The 19,130-nt window shown below is 37.5% G+C and overlaps 1 protein-coding gene across 1 annotated transcript in view; it reads right to left on the bottom strand.

The window, feature by feature from the left end:
* The window catches only part of DYM (dymeclin), a 600,877-nt gene that overhangs the window by 373,535 nt on the left and 208,212 nt on the right, over positions 1-19,130 (bottom strand). Inside the window, exon 11 of the mRNA XM_044664772.1 lies at positions 13,628-13,753. Within this exon, the coding sequence (XP_044520707.1) occupies positions 13,628-13,753 (126 nt within the window). The remainder of the gene's footprint in view (positions 1-13,627; positions 13,754-19,130) is intronic.

The following is a 19,130-nucleotide window of genomic DNA, read 5'->3' as shown; positions in this document are numbered from 1 at the left end:
GGGATACAGAACTTGGGATTGAGTCAGTTGGTTACCATTGAAGAAGGAACCTGTGTGTTTTGATCTCTCTGAGAAAGTATCATCAAGACAACATCATCTCTGTGGAAGAACAAACTAGAGCTTGGATTTGCAGCTTGGAGGGTGGACCTTCAATTTGTACCAGTTCACTGTTCTACCCCACTGGATCTATATTGGCTGATTATCAACCGAGACCCTGAGACACGAGAGAAACAATGCTGGAGTAGTCAGAGACCCAGGAGTGAGATTTCCAAAACCCTATCCTACTTGGTTTTTTTTTGTTAAAGTTTTAGTGTAGTACTCCATTCCCTTGTCCTATTTTTTGTTATTAGTTACCCATTGAGGGAAACCTGTTAACCACCTTCCTAAATCCTTTAACCTCAATAAACAGTTGCTATTCTTTCCTGTCTAATCTCCTCATTTCCTAACAAGGACCCTAGTTTAGGTAAAAAAGTTATTTTATTAATTCCCAGCAGGCTGGAGGTTGGTATTCAGTTCAACTGATTTAACTGTCATTCCTCTATCTAGGTGTTACCCACTTTCTCAAGTCCTTGCTCATCTTTAAGGACTGGGTTAGTGTATGGTAATTACCTTTAGATATATTTACTGGGGTTATTTTAATCAAGTTATCTAAGAGGTAGCAGTTAGAAACATACTTTTCCCAGGTACGTCTTTCACAAATATATCTATATCTATGTTCATAGACATATAGTGATAGAGTAGATTTATTTTTCCCTTCAAAGCCATCTTGGTAAGACTTACCTTATATTTGGTATGTGTAATATCTACATGAAGGGAAACAGGTAATTAGCTGTACATTTTTTAAAATGTATTTTTTATATTATTATATTTCAATATTAGATTTAAAAATGTTTTTCCTATCATTCATATTTCCTTCATTACATATATCTATATCTGTTATATATATATCATATAAATATCTATTACATATATCATATATCTGAGCCAATATACTTCAATTTCTTTGGTTTACTGTTGTTCATTTTATGATCATTTATTTATGATGGCCAATTGAGACAAGAAGCTTAGGGTAGTTAGCATGTTAGGTCAACATTTGATAGGTCAAATTCATTTACAAATGCTAGGCAGTTCTAATTACATAGGATGAGAGATTTCTTATTAAGATATCACCTGATTCACACTATTATTTCTATTTAACTCTTTACAAGTGCAAAAAGTAAAAGTGTTATTAATTCTAAATAAAGCCTCCTATTTACAAATTAATCATGGACATGCTCACTCCCACTGCCAGAGCTATCATATGCATGTGTGTTTCCTTTTTTCTTCTACTTCCTCTGCAAAGTTTAGGAGGGAATCAGGAAGAGAAATAAGATGCTCAACAAGAAAATCTGGCTCTTTAGGGAGAATGTATTATAGGATCAAAGAATGTTAGATTTGGAAGAAATCTAGAGATCATTTGCTTCTACCCCATCAATTCACAGATAGGAGAAATAAAGTCAAGTTAGTAAAAAGGCATTAATGCAGACTATATACCAGGCACTGTGCTAAATTATTAGGGACATAAAAAAGGCAGAAATATAGTCCTTGCCCTCCACATTTTAATGAGAGAGATCGCACACAAATAATTAGGTATATAAAAGATATATACTGTGTAAATGAAAAGCAGTATCAGAGGGAAGGTAGCAGAAGTGGTGAGAAAAGCAAAAGTCCTTCTGTAGAGGGTTGGATTTGAGTTGTCTTAAAGAAAATCAGAAAGCAGAGGTAAGGAAAGAGAGCATTCTAAGTATAGTAAACAGCTAATGCAAAGTCATAGATATGGGAGATGGAGTCTTACATTTGAGGAAGAGTAACTAGGTGTAATAGCAACCTCTGAGAAGATGATGGAGATCAATTTGAATAACAACTGACAGTTATGGAATTTAGAATTTACCCAGATGGCATGAGCCAGGGGCAAAAGACAGTTGCTGCCACCACTATAAAAACCCAGGAGCTGATCCTTTCGGGGTCTCAATCTTGAGAACAGGGACCGGGTGGTGGTTGGGTAGGCCTATAGACCTGCACTAGCACCTGTATCCTATTGCCTTGAGTATCAATTCTTCAGTTGCTGAAGAGGGCTGAGAGATATACATCAAACATCTAATCATCAAGAAGAATTTAATCAAAACTCACTCCACCTGGTCAAGGCCATGGCTGGACCAACCAGGGCCTGAGAGGGAGAAAGGATCTCTCCAGCCAGCTGCTAACTTGATTAACAACTGATTAGCTAACTAAGCACCTGTAGACTAGCATAGCCATCCCCACACTATCTTCCTTATCCCTGATCCTACCGCTTGAGTTATTATAATTAAATCCTTGAATTTACCCAGGTGAAGGCTATTCTTATTGTAAGGATCAGTTTAATAGTCCTGCATTCATGGGGAAGGGGAATATTTCAGCTAAGCCGCAATCAACCACATTATTCCAACATCATTAATAATTATTCTCACTATAAACATCTATCCATCAAACTAAGCCAAGTTGCCAAAGAAGCTGTGTGAGTTAGCTCACAGCTTCTCACTTGCCACTTAAGCTTGGGCACTGTAGGTGGGACTGGAGCTCGACAAAGTAATAAATATTGGTGGGACCTGGTGTTCATTATCAATTTTTGGTGTTCACCCAGGCTTCCCATCCTTATTCAATGAGGTCCTTATATCATCTGAGGACCTTGGGCCATCTCTTTATCAAGCCCAAATACAGAAGCACCATTGAATAAAGTCTAAGAAGGCTAGGAAGGATTTTCAAATTAAAGGAAGAGGCCAGGTTGTGAAATTCTTTAAATGGCAAACAAATTACTATACACTTGGTCCTGGCAAATGAATAGGAGAATAACTAACTTAAGAACTACTCTTTAGGAAAATCAATCTAGCAGCTGACTGGATGATAGATTAATTGAAGTGGGGAGAGATTTGAGGGAAGGAGACCAATAGAAGGCTATTGCAATTGTACATTTGAGACAGCCAATACCAGGATAGAGACTATGGGAGCAGAGAGAAGATGACATAAATTCTAAAATTAGAAATGACAAGACTTAGCAATGTGTTTAATGTCTATGATAGTTGAGCAGAATTTTGAGCTTTACCTTTTCCCTGAATCCTGCCTCCTCCCTTCCCTGATGAAAATCCTTGAAATACCTACTGGTATCTCTAGACTTCCTCTGCTCATTCCCTCCCTTTCCTGCCCCATCCTTGATGCCATCCTCTTCTTTATCATTTCTAAACAAGAACAGCCAGCTGTCCCTAATCTAACCACTGTTAACAGGCCCATCATTCAATTACATATGTAAAATGTATATAACCTGGCTATTGCAAATATTTGGGGCTTAGCTTTTGGAGAATTTCCAACTAAACCTTCATGCATTACCAATAAACTTGCTTATTTCCATGAGACCAAGTGTCTATAAGGCTCTTTCCCAAAACATGATAAATGCAACTGAGGAATGAGGATGAGATGGAGGTTGCAACCCTGGGTGAATACAAGGATAGTGACATTCTCAAAAATAATAGGAAAATTGGGAAGAGAGGAGACTTTACAGTGAAAGAGAATGAGTCCTGTTTTAAACATATTGAGAGTCTCAAAGGGCATCAAATTCAAGATGTCCAAAAGGAGGTTCATAGTGCCTAACTAGCTCAGGAGAAAAAATAGGTATGTTCTTACTTGCTCTGTGTATGTGTGTGTACACATGTATACATAGTTATATATATATATATATATGTATATATATATATATAATATGTATATGCAGGATCTGAATCATTTACATGGGGATAATAACTGAACTCATGAGAATTTATGAGATTACAAGGTAAGACAGTGAAGAGAGACAACAGAAGATGTCTCAGAATAGACCTAAGAAAATCAAGTGTCACCCTCTTGAAGATCAAGTAAAAGAGAATAGGGAGAGATCATACAGGTAAAAGGATAACTAGGAGAGAGCAGTGTTGGAAAAAACTAGAAAAAACAGAGAATGAAATAGAATAGTGTGTCAAATGCTTCCAAGAAGAATGTAGAGGAGAGACAAGAGAGACAAAATGATGAGCAGTCACATGTGTAAGTGAGTACTTCCAAATTAATAATAATTCAAATAGAAACATAAGAAAAGTAATCGTCAAAGTGTAAATCGCATGCAATATGGGTTACAATGGCAAAGATGGCCTGGGACTCAGTTCTCTCCTGCCTGGAAGTCAGTGCTCTTTCCATTATATTACTTCTCAATAACACTGGTGTCAGTAGACCCAATAGTGTTCTTAGATACTATCTAACTCCATCATGAAACAGATAAAGAGCTTGTGGCCCAGAGAGAAAATGACTTCATCAAGATGATATAGTCAGTGACCAAACTGAAAAATGATCTCAAGTTTCCAGATTTTAAGTTAGTTCAATGCTCATTGCATTTCATTAAACATTAAGCCTTATACTTTGCCAGCACTGTATAAATCTAATATGATCAAGAAGGTCTTTAAAAGTATGTTTTTCCAAACTTCAAAAATTCACTATTAGATGGAACTAATATGAGTGTTCAGACATAAATAACCTGCCAAATGCAGATAGAATCTAGGAAAAAGCTATATGAAAAACTCCTAGTTATTCTCTTTTATATGCTGAGCTATCGGAATAATTTGTTATAGACTAAACTCAAAAACAGAATAAATGAACCAAAATAAGCCAAAGGTGTTTTGAGGAAGTGCTCATGGTTTGAATATCTTGAAGTACAAGTCAAAATATTTTATTAAATTGAAAGAGAGAAGAGAGGTGTTCTTTGAAGCAAAGAACTTAAAAACTACTGGCATGACCAACAAGAAGGAGACTAAACATTTTCTCAGATTTAAGTAAGCTCTCCAAAAAAGTAAGTATGCTCAATAGATAAACAATTTCAGCACATTGTAGGCAACCAGTAAGCCAAATAGGTAAAAACCCAATGAATTATGTTATAAAAATAAATGGGCTGATAGATGGAGAGGGAGAAAGGGTAAACTGGATACTACCACTGGTAATTGAGTGACAGCAGTGGAGTCCAGATATGTGGCTAGTGCAAGATCAATTGAGGCTTGCCTCCTAGCTAGATGTTGTACCACCTCCCTCCTTTATAACAGTGCCCAGGCAGGATCCTTCAGGTCAATGGATGGTATCCCGTCAGGTCCCACCTGGGGTTGATTGATGATAGATATTAGGCTCTATTAGCCTTGGTAACGGTTTATCTGACTGCGTGTCTCCCTTCCCAGAGAAGCTATGACAACCACTCCAGGAAGGTACTTGAATAGTTTATCTATATTTTAGCAAAGATGGAGTATTGAGAAATGGGTAGAGGAATTGGGAAACCCTAACTAATTTATAATAATAAACCCTCAGAGCTGTAGGCAGGTAGTTGAGTCTGGTTAGATAGTTCCTCTGGCTCAGCCTGGCCACAGCCAAACCAGAGTAATCAAGCTGCTGTTTGATGTCTTTCATCTTCTTCCTGCTAGATGTTATGCCTATACAGTCTTCAGGATCCACCCCTTTCCACCCTCTTCTTCTCCTGCCCACTTCCCGGATCCCTCCCCAGCCCTGGGATACCTAGATACAGATGATTTGAATTCCTAAATATCTAGGGACAGTAGAATAAGAAGATTGATGGTCTGGGTACAGGTTGGCAATGCTAATCAGGTACAAGACAGGAGGTTCTTGCAAGGTTGAACCAAGCAAGTCACCAATCCCCAAAAGACCAGGATCCACAGATCTCAGATCCAAGGGAAGTGAAAGGATCCAAAATCCAGGGCTGCCAGGGTATTTATACCCACTGGGCCAACTGCTTTCTCCCCTGTCCTCATGACCTTGGGGAACATTCTGAGATCCAATGGTTTCCACCTGTCAATCAACAGTGTGGACTCCCAGCTCCCAGAGTTTCAATTGTTATTATTAAAAATGATGAAGGTCGAGATTAAAAGGGAGAATAGTATTTTAATAAAAGCCATGCTGATAGAGATAAATCATTAGACCACGCACCTGTAAGTATTCAAACTGCCGCATCAGTCATTTTACCTTTCGTATCTTCCTGCGCCCAGGTAGCTAAAGAGGAAGTTCAAAACCACTTCAAAATATTTAAAGCCGTCCCTCACCTTGAAGACATCATCTAAAACAGGAAACCCGTTGGACCACAGGAAATGTAGTTCCAAGGTCCCCCACAGGTCCACAGAAGTTTGTCAAACTCTATATTGATACATATATTGAGGCTCAATCCTTCCAAATAGAACCCCAGGTGATTTTAAGTAACACACAATATAACAATTAACAAATGAGAAGACAAATCCCTAACACTTAAGATACTTATTCAGCAACCTCTCTCTTACTACCCATCAGGATGCAAGTTATTAGCTAATCCATCAGTTTGCAACAAAAATTCACCTCTGTTTCCTTCCTTCTCCCAATGCTATAAAAAAAAAGAAAAGACTTTCTTTGATCAGGACTGAAGTACTCTGTATCACAACAGTACTTAGCTAGAGAAATGAGGAAAAGAGGAAGGACTTCACAATGCATGTGGATCCACCAGGTCTGCCTGAAATAAAGGCCTTAGCATCTAGCAGAGGCCAATTCTGTTCTCCCAGAATTCACTTAAGGGCAGAGGATGCATCTGAAGCATAAGTTGCCCAGCATAAAAAGAGGTTGAAATGGTTTTGAGGGTCTGTCTCCAGGCAAACCTAGATCAAAGGGGAAGGCGTAAGAAAGTAAATAACAAGAGAATATAAAGAAGAAAAAAAAAGACTGAAATTACCAAAGATCCCAGGAAGAAGGAAGTAAAGTAAAAGACCTTGAACATTAGTTTAGATATTAATGATAGAAAAAGAACAGTGTTTCTAGATCAGGTAAACAAGTCCAGATATCTATGAATAAGTAGCATAAGAAAAAGGAAGATTAATCAGCATTTGACCATGGAACCATGGTTGTTCCTGAATGGCTTAAAAGAAAAATAAGAATCCTAAAAGCAGAATTTATGACCGATACAGGAGAAATAAATGGCAGAATTGAAAAATGTGAATCCATGGTGGCAAATCTCATCATTCAGTCAGTCAATGAACATTTATTATTTATCAACTATGTACCAGTCATAGTGATAAGTGCTAAGGATACAAAAGGAGGTAAATAGTGCCTGACCTCAAGGAGTTCACATCTAATCAATCAATAAATATTTATTTAATAAACTTCTACTATAAGTGCTAGTAATACCAAAAAAAAAAGTAAAACGGCTCACAATATAATGGGATAGACAAAAAGCAATCAAATAAGCTATATGGAGGATAAATAAGAAACAATTGAGAATGAAGGAATTAATATTAAGAGGAGTTGGAAAAGGCTTCCTGTGATAGATGAGATTTTAACTAACTTTTGCAGGAATACAGGAAAGCCACTACATAGAGAGGAGAAGGAAGAACACTCTAAGCATGGGAGACATCCAGTTAAAATGCCTGGGGATGAGAGATGGAGTGTTATATTTGTGAAACAAGGCAGTGTGACAGGCTCAGAGTACATGATAAAGATTTGGGTATAAGAAAATTGGAAAGGTGGTGAGAGAATGGGGGTGTTAAGTTAGAGGGTAGGTTATGAAGACTTTGAAAGTCAAACAGAGGATTTTGTATTTGATCTTATAGTTGATATTTTCACCAAAGAATCAAAAAAGAGAATACAGAAGTGAAGGCCAATCTTTATTTTTTTAAATGTTTATCTTTGGTCTTAGACACTGAGTATTGGTTCCAAGGCAGAAGAGCAATAAAGGCTGGGTAATTGGAGTTAAGTGACTTGCCTGGGGTCACACAGTTAGGAAATGTCTAAGGCCACATTTGAACCCAGGACTTCTTGCATCCAGGCCTGGTGCTCTATCCACTTAGCCACCTAGCTGCCCTAAGTGAAGGCCAATATTGAGAACATAAGTAAAAAAAGCAATAACATTAAAAGAAAACATGATATCCATAAAGCAAAATATATTGATCTTGAAGCCATGATGCATAAAAACAATTGAAGGAGGTATAAGGACACAATAAGTTAAAAAACTCAAAAACCAAAAATAATGAATAACAACAAATGACTATAAAAAATCTCACTACCACCCTAAAACCTGGAACATGCCCTCAAATACACAAAGCATCACTGGAAAGAATAGTACAGTAATAGAGGAACACACATATAAAGAAGAAAAACTGTGAAGGCAACTCAAACCTAACATCCTTTCTCCTTTCATAGTGTTCTCATGATGCTCCCTCATGGGTACAATATTACTGTTGGTAGGTGCTCCATTGGGCTGCTCTCTATCACTCAATTCCTAACTATCAGAGCTAACTAGCTGTGTGACCATGGGCAAGTCACTTAGCCCCCATTGCCTAGCCCTTAACACTCAGGCTTAGAACCAAAACAGTATTGAGTCTGAGAGGGAAGGTAAGGGTTTTTTGTTTGTTTGTTTTCTGGGAAAAAACAAAAACAAAAACACAATTACTGTTTCTACAGCCTGCCCCTTACTTTGTAAAAATTTATCAGGTGAGCTGTGGGAGTGGTAGAGGAGTAATCTATATTATTTTTCAATTAAATTTAAATTTTTAATTAATTAAAAAAACAAAATCAGGTTTTAACAAATATGTAGAGTTAAGCAAAAAAATTCCCACTGTGGCCACATCCAAAAAATATATTTCACATTCTGTACCCTTCACCTCTTTGTCAATTTTGGGAGTTATAGATCCTGATGGGTCACAAATGTAAAGTAATGATCCCAAAAGGTCCACCCCAAGTGCAGTTTGGCACAGCAGGAGAAAGTATTGAATCTTCCTACTACAATAATTAGATGACTTTCTGACAGTTGATTGGTACTGCAGCTTGAGAACTGAAGAATCAGCTGATTGGTGAACACAGCTGACTAGTTCCAACTAAATCCTTAAGAAACTAATGAAGATGGCTGTATTCTCTTAATTATTAAACTAGTAGACTTGTGTATAAAGTTTGTCAAGACTAATTAGTTTAGGTAACTGGTTCTGACTGGGGATTAACTCAGAATAAGATTTGAGGATTAACAACTTTGAAATCTTCTTTCCTAACAACCAAGATGACTTCTTCAACGGACACCCTCTTTCTGGAATCCTGAGAAACAGACAGGTTTAAAGATGGCTTCTTTGTAAATGATTTAATGTTGGTAAATATACATGGAAAGGGAAAATGGGATTAATGATGGAAAGTGGGAATATGATTTCTAAATTGAATCTAAGTTGATGAGTAGTTGTTAAATCTCCCAGATATTCAACTGATAATCAGGAGCCTTTGGATGGCTTGACAGCCTGGCCAGAACAGAAGGCCTGACTCCCTTGATTGAAGTTTTGTTCAGTCAACAGACTATGGTTTGGTTTAGAATAAATCTTGATGATGTAAAGATCAGGGAACTGAAGTTGATGAGGTTGAATGTATTTCTAGTTGATAAAGATTGAAAGTGATATCAGAATTAACTCAGCCCTAGCCTAAGCCTAAAACACCTCCCTCCTTTGCCCAGTTTTATCTCAAGGACTGAGACCAGGAGTGGTCCAGGTTTGCCCTCATATAGGCAGTTTCCAACTGCCCCTTGGCTCACACCAGGCTCATGCCACCTCAGTTCATTCTGATTCTGATCAGGTAACTGGCAATCAAGCTAGACCCAACATGGCTGCTATTAAAATCCTTACAGTAAGCATGCTTAGTCCTCAGGAACCATGTGGTATGTGATTGTGTTAACAAAAATTCTTAAGTCTTTCAAAGTTATTTGTCCTTTAAAACTGTTGTCCTTATATATGCTATACTTCTGATTCTGTTCACATCACTCTATATCAGTTGAAATAAGTTTCACAGGGTTTCATTAAAACCATTTATTTAATCTTTTCTTATGGCATAATAGAATCTCATTACATTCATATATGATCATTTTTTCTGTCACTTCACAACTGATGGGCACCTTCCCTTAGTATATGATCTCTTTTATATCACAAAAAAAAATCTGTTAAAATATTTTATGTCCCTTTGCTTTTTGATCTCTATAGTGTGCAAGTACAGTAGTAGTATCAAAGGTTATTCAGAGTTTCATCCAAATTACTTTTATTACTTAAATAAAATGAGGTATTATTAGAGCTTAGCTATACAAGACGTTTAGGCAATCACTTTAAAAAAAAAAAGTTACCTTCTGTCTTAGAATCTATACCAAATATTGATTCCAAGAAAAAAGAGTGGTAAAGGATAGGCAAGGGGATAAGTGACTTCTCAGGCTCACACAACTAGAAAGTATCTTAGACCATATTTGAACCTAGGACCTGTAAGAGGCATAAGTTTAAAAGTAGGTGTGTAAGCAGGCTAGGAAAAGCCTTAGCTGGAGGTCATGGACATTCTGAATGGAATGCAGGGGAAGGAGGAAGTGGCTTGTGCCTGAGAAGGACTCCATGGTGGTTGGCACAAACTGTTCCTGACCCTGGGAGATCTCAGAGCTAGGGGAATTGTATCCAGATTCCCTGGGATCCTGAGAGTGGTGAAGGCTTACAGCAGAGGACATCAGACCTGCAGAGCAGCATCAAGTAGGGAAGTGGTTTGTGATCTGGTGGACAGCATTGCAAACTTTCTCTCCCTACCTGGATACCTTGGATCACCTGTTTTGGTGGAGTTGACTCCTGGCATCCTGAAACCATCCCTGGATTAGCCGTGAGATCCCAAGTAAAGCCACCCTCAGGTCCTCAGCTAAGCTAACCAAACCTGGCTGGAACCAGGTTGGAAGGAACTTTTTCCTTGTGACTCCAGTACAGCTTTCTTTGGGCCCTGTCTTGCTTAGATCATAGGAGAGTGTAGTCAAGTTCTTCCCCTGCCCCTGTGGTTTGCCCTTAGCTTTTAAGTGTAGTAAATCCTATTCCCATCCTTAATCTTAGTTTGTCCTTGATTAAATGTGTTGCATTAACTTATAAACTCCTGCCTTTACTTTGCTGATTACCATCAGTCTAGTCTTGGTGCTTCAGAGTGGCAGTTGGACCTAACAGCCAATTCAGTAACAGACACCCCTTTGCTGTTAAACTTTAGTCTCCCTACTTGTTGGGCCCCTTCCTGTCATTTCTGTCTCCTGCACACCCACCTGTTTACTGTTTAAGGCACCTTTCTCCCTTAACAGACCTCCCATCTCTAGGCCTGGTTTTCAATCCATGGAGCCACTTAGCTGCCCTCAGCATTTACTTTTACAAGATAATTATTTCAAAGAAGTGCTGTTTCCACTTCTCCAACATATCTCTCACCTATCTCTTTCTGCATTATTAACATAGCCCCCCACTCTAGTTTCAGGCCGCCATAGCCTCTTTCTTGGTCATAGGAGAGTCTAATGAGGCTTCCTCATTGCAATTTATCTTCGACAAAGCAGACAAACATTACCCTCCTGCACCAATAAGTTGCAGTAACTTCCTATTACCTTTTCAATCAAATAGAATTTCCTTCTTTTGGCAATGAAAACTCTTCACAACTGGCCCTCTGCATACCTTTCTCATCTGTAGTTCCTGTGCCTTTGCAAGTGTTAGTCCCTATGCCTGCAATGACCTTCTGTATCGCACCTGTCAAAATCTCAGGCTTCTGCAAGCCTTAGTTCAAATTCCATTCTTTACAGGAAGCCTTTCCCCAGACTTCTTCATGCAAGGGCCTTTTTCCTCTAAAGTTACCTTCTATCTACCTTGTATATACTTTTTTATATTGCTTCTCCCTGTAGAATGAAAGTTCCTTGAGGATTGGGGATTTTTTTATTTTTTATTTCATCCCCAGAATTAATTATAATTTGGCACACAATAAGAGCTTACTAAATACTTGTTGAAAAAGTCATAATTCTTCTATTTTGATTTTAGTTCTATCACTAAAAATTATGTACCATTGGCAATTCACAATGGCCTCAATTTCCTAATCTGTAAAATGAATGGACTGGAGCAAATGACCTCTACAGTACATTCCATATTCAGGGAAGGAATTTCTTTGCACAAATTTAATTTCTGTTAGAGAGTAAAGAAATTGGATGCAGATAATCCTGTTTTCTAAATTAAATAATTCTATTTGTTATATTGCTATTTCTTGATAAATAAAATTGATAGATTATACATACATAATTATTATAACATTAAATGGTAATTTATATTAGTATTAAATGCTGATTTATGAAGTTTAAATTTTCAGTTTTTACTCCCTAAAATCTAGGGTTTAATTCCTCCTGTTTATCTTAACTAGGTTATGGTGTTTTATTATCTAAGATTCTGAATATTGAAAGGCACTTGGGAGCTAATATATAAAGACAAGAGATTGGGGAAATGTCTTGGGAACTAGTCAGTAAAGAAAAAAACTACTTTATTCATCCCCAAACAACTTAACCTCATTTTTTAAATGACAAAAAAATTATTTACAATGACATTTTTTTAAACCACGTTTTTTTTTTCATACAAAACAGGATAAACTCTAAGCAAAGAAGTAAAAATCAATATGAATAACTACTTTGTGATAGTATTACAAAATATGAAAACCAAAGATATTTATTGTCTCCTAACAAAAATGGTCAATATATCCACTATACCCAGCTAAATTTGGGACTCATAGAGCTGGCATAAAAGATAATCTAAGAGAGAAGAATAAAAGTTACACAAAGAAATAAACTATATCTATATCTACAAACAGGAAAACTCACAAAACGGACCTTAAATTGAAATGTTCATGACTTTAGTGAAGTCACTTGATAATGGTATAAAACAGGTAACACTGTCAATCTTCCTCTCTCCTCCTCAATCTCCTTTCCCTGCCTTAACTAAAGTACAAGAATCAACCTACCTGACCATTTCCAACCTTAACTAGAAAAAAAGAAAATGGACATCAGAAGAAAAGTGAACCTAGTGGAAGGAAAAACATTTACATATAGCACTAAAGAAACAGTTTTGAAAAGAAATACCAGTGGTTAATACTTATGCCTAAGGAGAATAGCACCTAATAAATTTATAAGAATATATTGCATTTCTAAGCCAGGCCCCCTAAAAAATATCTACGAAGAAGGAGGGACAGAAGCTACTGTAGTGGTTAATTTTACAATGAAATAGTTCTATATCCATTAATTAAATAAATATTTATTGAATGCCTAATATGTGCAAAGCACTACACTATTTTTAATTTGAAAATTTTTTAATTAATTGATTTAGAATATTTTTCCATGATTACATTATTCATGTTCTTTCTCTCACCTTCTTCCACCTCCCCCCTCATAGCCAATGAGCAATTCCACTGGGTTTTATATGCATCATTGATCAAGACCTATTTTAAAATTATTAATATTTGAACTGGAGTGATCATTTAGAGTCTACACCCCCAATCATATCCCCATCAACCCATGTGATCAAGCAGTTGTTTTTCTTCTGTGTTTCTACAAAGTACTACACTATTAAGAACAAAACATTAATAAAATGGAGATTCTGACTTCTAGAACTCCTAGTCTAGTCAGAGAAGCAAGTACAAATACAAATATAACTGGTAATAAAGGGGAATATTAATAAATTCCTAGGTGACCAGTATAGAAAATAAAAACTATCAGATTCTATAAATGCCCCCCAAAGCAACCATGCCTCACCACTTCATGAATGGATCGATTGAAGCCATCATCTTCTGTCAAGATCAACAAAATAATAAGAGCCATGTACACATGGTGTGAATTCCTTTCTTCAACATGATACAGAATTTCAAGAATTGGTACAACCTGTGGAAGAAGAAAATCATCACATTATTATTTCAATGACATCAACCTATAAGTATAAAGCCATTTTTCTTCACTTTCTCCTTTAACATCCACAATTATTTTTCCTCATAGAAAAGCAACAAAAATCAAACAAAAATGCCTGAGGGGAAAAAAAAACTATTTCCCATCTGTCTATAAATTGGTTATTATTGTCATTTGCATTTTACAGAGGACAGCTGGGTTGCTCAGTGGATTGAAAACGAGGCCTGGAGATGGGAGGTCTTGGTTCAAATCTGGCCTCAGACACTTCCCAGCTGTGTGACCCTGGGCAAGTCACTTAACCCCCATTGCCTAGCCCTTAACACTCTTCTGCCTTGGAGCCAATACACAGTATTGATTCCACGATGGATGGTAAAGGTTAATAATAATAATAATAATAATAATAATAATAATAATAATAATAATAATAATAATAATAATAATAATAATAATAATAATAATAATTTACAGACTATTTCCATTCAAGTATGTCTGAAGACTATTCCCATATGTACTCTCACAGAGAAATTGCCTTTGGATTCTTTGCTTGGAGTTTTTGCTATGGAATCTGTTGTGACATATAACTTGGTACTGTTTGCAACTATGCCCCTTAGGATGAGGCATTTGGTTGAAGCTTTTGCTAAAGGAGAATTATCCTATTCTTTCTGGCCACAAGCCAGGGGTGGTCTTCATGCCAACACAGTGACCTAGAAGTCTATGGCATCTTCACTAAGTAGTATTCGAGCATGTACTTTAAGTGTGCCACTCCTTCCACTCTATACCCTTCCCCCTATGGCCATCCTATCTCAATTCATTTCAGAACTATTGTTAGATTCCTCTTTATACATTCTGTCTAGGAGAGAGGCTTGCTAAGAATATCAATTCTGGTAGACCAATGACTAAAGTTTAGAATCTCAGTAATGAGATAAAATTTGATTCAAAAGAAGAATGGTGATTCCCCAAATGATAAATGGGCAAAGGACATGAATAGGCAATTTTCAGATAAAGAAAACAAAACTATCAATAAGCACATGAAAAAGTATTCTAAATCGCTTATAATTAGAGAAATGCAAATCAAAACAACTCTGAGGTACCACTTCACACCTAGTAGACTGGCTAAAGTGTAATGCAGGATTACTACAAGAATCTCTTGCATTGGTAAAACCACCAGAAGCAAACCTGACAGTTAAGGAAATGGAATGTTGACCCAGCCTGGCCCTGGTCTTACCACCAAAAACCATAGGAGCTAGGACTATAAATATTCCTGGAGGACCAACTGTGGGACTGATTTCCTTTACTTGACACTGACTGCTATCCCCTGCTTCTCCCCCTTGGGCCCTGGGAGGAGGGAATTTGGTGGGAGGAGAACGTGGGAATTAGTTTACTTAGGCAGGCAGGGACACCCCTAAACCAAGCCATTACCTCATTTGTTAATCTGCTAGACCTTTCTACATCAGGGCAGTAGAATTTATCCCCGGCTGAGGGGGCTGGTTCCCTCAGACTGACCCTTGTTATATTGAATCTCTGGGAGCTTGAAGATCACCTTTGATTGACAAATAAGTCAGTTGGATGGAATGTTCCCAGGGAAGTCATGGGAGAGGCAGGAGGAGGGCAGTTGAGAATCCTGAAGGGGTTCTGGGCCTTTGACCTGTGCTGAGGCTGGAGATGGGTGGATCCTGGTCTTGGAGTGAGAGGGTGCAAACATCTCTCTGCAAACTCTTCCTGTACTTGAGATACCGTGCCAACCTGTACCTGACCACCACCTTGGTGTCTACTGCCCCTAGATATTAGGAGTTACATCATCTAGCTATCTAGGTTTCCCAGGGCCCAGGAGGGATCCGGGAAGTGGGCAGGAGACGAAGAAGAGGGTGGAAAGGGTGGAAATAACTCAACTGTAAGGCTGAAGATCTATTGAAGATGAAGTCAAAATATCCCAGCAGTTTACCTACTCTGGTTTAGTCCTGGCCAGGCTGAACCAGAGGGAAGCTACATTGATTCTTCATCTGCCAGCAGTTGAGATTTCATCAGTAACCATTAGAATGGGGTCTCCTATACCACAGTCCTTTACCCCTATCCTTCTTGTTTAATATAAAGTTTAAAGTACCTTCCGAAAGCAGTTTCCAAGCTAGTTTTGGGAAGGGAGAAATCGCAGTCAGAATACAAGGCATTATCCTAGCTAAAGAGCCCAAATCAACCTATCAATTAACCCCAGGTGGGTCCTGAAGGGATATACCTTTTAGACCTGAAGGATCCTGCCTGGGCCACTGTTATAAGGGAGAAGGGTCATCTTATTCTCTCTGTACATCAATTTACCATCTCAAATAGATCAAGAGACCTCCCATAATTATAACACCCTACCTTCTGAGACCCTTTGCCAGGACTAGCCTTCACACTTGGCATCAGCCTCCCAGACCTTAACCCTTTTCCCTCAGCTTACCCTTGCCTTTATTCAAAGAGCTTCTGTTGATTCATTTATACCATCAACTAGGGCCAAGGCTGAAGAGGGAAAGATAGATTTCCTTTATTTTCTGAGGGGCTAAACCAGGCATTCATCTTGCTCAGGAAGTGAACTAAGTTCACTTCCTGTTGGCTTTCAGTTTCCATGAGGAGGGGAGGGGCATCTCACTCCTTACCTCAAGGACCTTAGAGACAACAGGGAGACTGACTGAAACATTTCAGCTCAGGCACACACAACCCTGGTTGACCCAAATCAACCTATATTGAAGATATAGTCTCCCTGCCTAGAAGACTCAGCTGTTACCACTCCTGCCCCCTATTAGCCTCTATTAAGCCTCGTAGCCTCTATTCATTTACTTACAACACATGACAGCAAAGGAAAGTAATAAATATTGTAGGGGATATGGCAAAATTGAGACATTAATGCATCACAATGGAGTTGTGAACTGATTCAACCATTCTGGATGGCAATTTGGGAATATGTCCAAAGGGCTTTAAAAGACTGCCTGCCCTTTGATCCAGCCATACCACTGCTGGGTTTATACACCAAAGACATCATAAGGAAAAAGACTTGTACAAAAATATTTATAGCTGCGCCCTTTGTGGTAGCAAAAAAATTGGAAAATGAGGGTATGCCCTTCAATTAGGGAATGGCTAAACAAATGGTGGTATATGTTGGTGATGGAATATTATTGTGCTCAAAGGAATAATGAACTGGGCGAATTCCATGGGAACTGGAATGACCTCCAGGAATTGATGCAGAGTGAAAGGAGCAGGGGAACCTTATACAGAGACGGATACACTGAGGCACAATCTAATGTAATGGACTTCTCTACTTGCAGCAATGCAATGATCCAAGACATTTCTGAGGGACCTATGAGAAATAACGCTATCCACATCCAGAGAAAGAACTGTGGGAGTAGAAAAACAGAAGAAAAACAATTGCTTAATCACACGGGTCAATGGGGATATAATTAGGGATAATGACTCAAAATGAGCACCCTAGTGCAAATATCAATAATATGGAAATAGGTCGTGATCAATGACACATGTAAAACCCAGTGGAATTGCATGTTGGCTATGGGAGGGGTTTGGGAGGAGGGGAGAGAAAGAACATGAATCATGTAAACATGGAAAAATTTTCTTAATCAATTAAACAAAATTAAAAATAAAATAAAATAACTATAGACAATATAAAAATAATAAACAAGAATGGTGAAACTGATTAAAACAATCTATATCAACTGTGATAAAAGATATAGATTAGATTATTTAACTATACTGAAGACCTGATGGACACCATTCTATAGATTTTCAAGTATGCTATTTTTTGACAGAAATAACATTAGTCTTTAAGGTGCCTACCACCCTTCCAAAGGGCAGCCTGACCCTATTTAATTGTCTTTTCTTTGTCAATTACACTATTTCTGGATAACTTTATTCCAACCAAGAGCTATCAAAATCTAAGAAATTGGCTTTTCAAGGCAGAAGTTTAGATTTCATTAAAAGAGATCCTATTTAGTCAATTATAACATCTTTCAACCTTTTACATAATCACCAAGCAACCAAAATCAAATGCCAAGACACAGAGTTGGTGTGGATCTTGTTTTTGGCTTAGAGAATACAGAAAAAAGCATAAATTACATTTAAAGTCTTCAATAGTACTAAAAATCTCAGCTTCTATTTTTTTGAAAACACAACTGAATATAGAAGATGAAAGCCAAGGACAGTCTTCTGAAACAATGCCAAGAGTTCAAAAGAATCACCTGTTTAACTTTTTTTTTTTTTAATTACCAGAAAGCTTCCATTGAATTCCATTGAATCCACTCAGTTCCTAAAAGGGCTTGTTTTGGCTAGACATACAGAAGACCATTTTCACAAGTTTTCAAATAAAACTTATGGCTTTTGTTTACTACCATAGAAGTGATGGGACCACAACATCAACATTTTTGGAAGCCTTTAATAACAAAATATCATCTGACAAATTCAGGAATACAAAAGAACAAAAGACTCTTTGGTGCTACTATAAAAAATGGAAATTTTTTCCCACATCTGGTCACTGTGATTTTGAAAATACTTAAAATGTATTTATCCTGGTAGACTGGGGGTGTAGAAAAAGAACATTAGTACTAACCAATGAAAATGCCACAATGTACACCTCCATTTTGCACCAACCACAAGCCCCAGACTATTTTTCTGGCTAAAAAGAAAATCAATGGGAACTCCGTAAGACAGGGTTCAATGGACAGAAAGTATGCTATGAATTTCTTACAAAGGTAGTATGGTTAAGTAATAGCCATAGGTTTTTCATGTCTAAACTCCTAATATTCTACCTATTTTCTACATTATCTTGATTAAGTGTTAAAGCTTCTTTTTTGGCTCAATTTCTACACCTATAAAACAGGAATGATATCCTGGTCTAAAACACAAAGGTTACTAGTTAATGGAATGAAGAGTCATCCATTTCAACTCTATTCCATTGCAAATTTTCTATATATTAATTCTTGCAATTTCTGAAGTTGACTTAGACAAAATTTGCAACAATATGTATCAAATATGATTGGCAGTTTACTATACCATTCATGCAAAATAGTGAAAAAGTTTTCTAATAAAATTATCTTCTGTAATAAATGAAGTGATGAAATTTGACTGTTGGAGAACAAAGACATATCTTAAAATTAATTCCTTGTTGTTTAAAAAGTTTTTAAACACTTATCTTCTGACTTAGAATTGATACTAAGTGTTGGTTCCAAGGCAGAAAAGCAGCAAGAGCTAGGGACATGGGGTTAAGTGACTTGCCCAGAGTCACACAGCTAAGAAGTGTCTGAGGCCACATTTGAACCCAGGATCTCTGATCTCCAGGCCTGGCTCTCTAACCATAGAGCTACCTAGACGTCCTATT

This window comes from Gracilinanus agilis, chromosome 1, assembly GCF_016433145.1.
Source record: "Gracilinanus agilis isolate LMUSP501 chromosome 1, AgileGrace, whole genome shotgun sequence".
In the NCBI taxonomy this organism is placed as follows: Eukaryota; Metazoa; Chordata; class Mammalia; order Didelphimorphia; family Didelphidae; genus Gracilinanus; species Gracilinanus agilis.
Note: the sequence above shows the minus strand (reverse complement) of the source record. Positions and strands in the feature narration are given on the sequence as shown.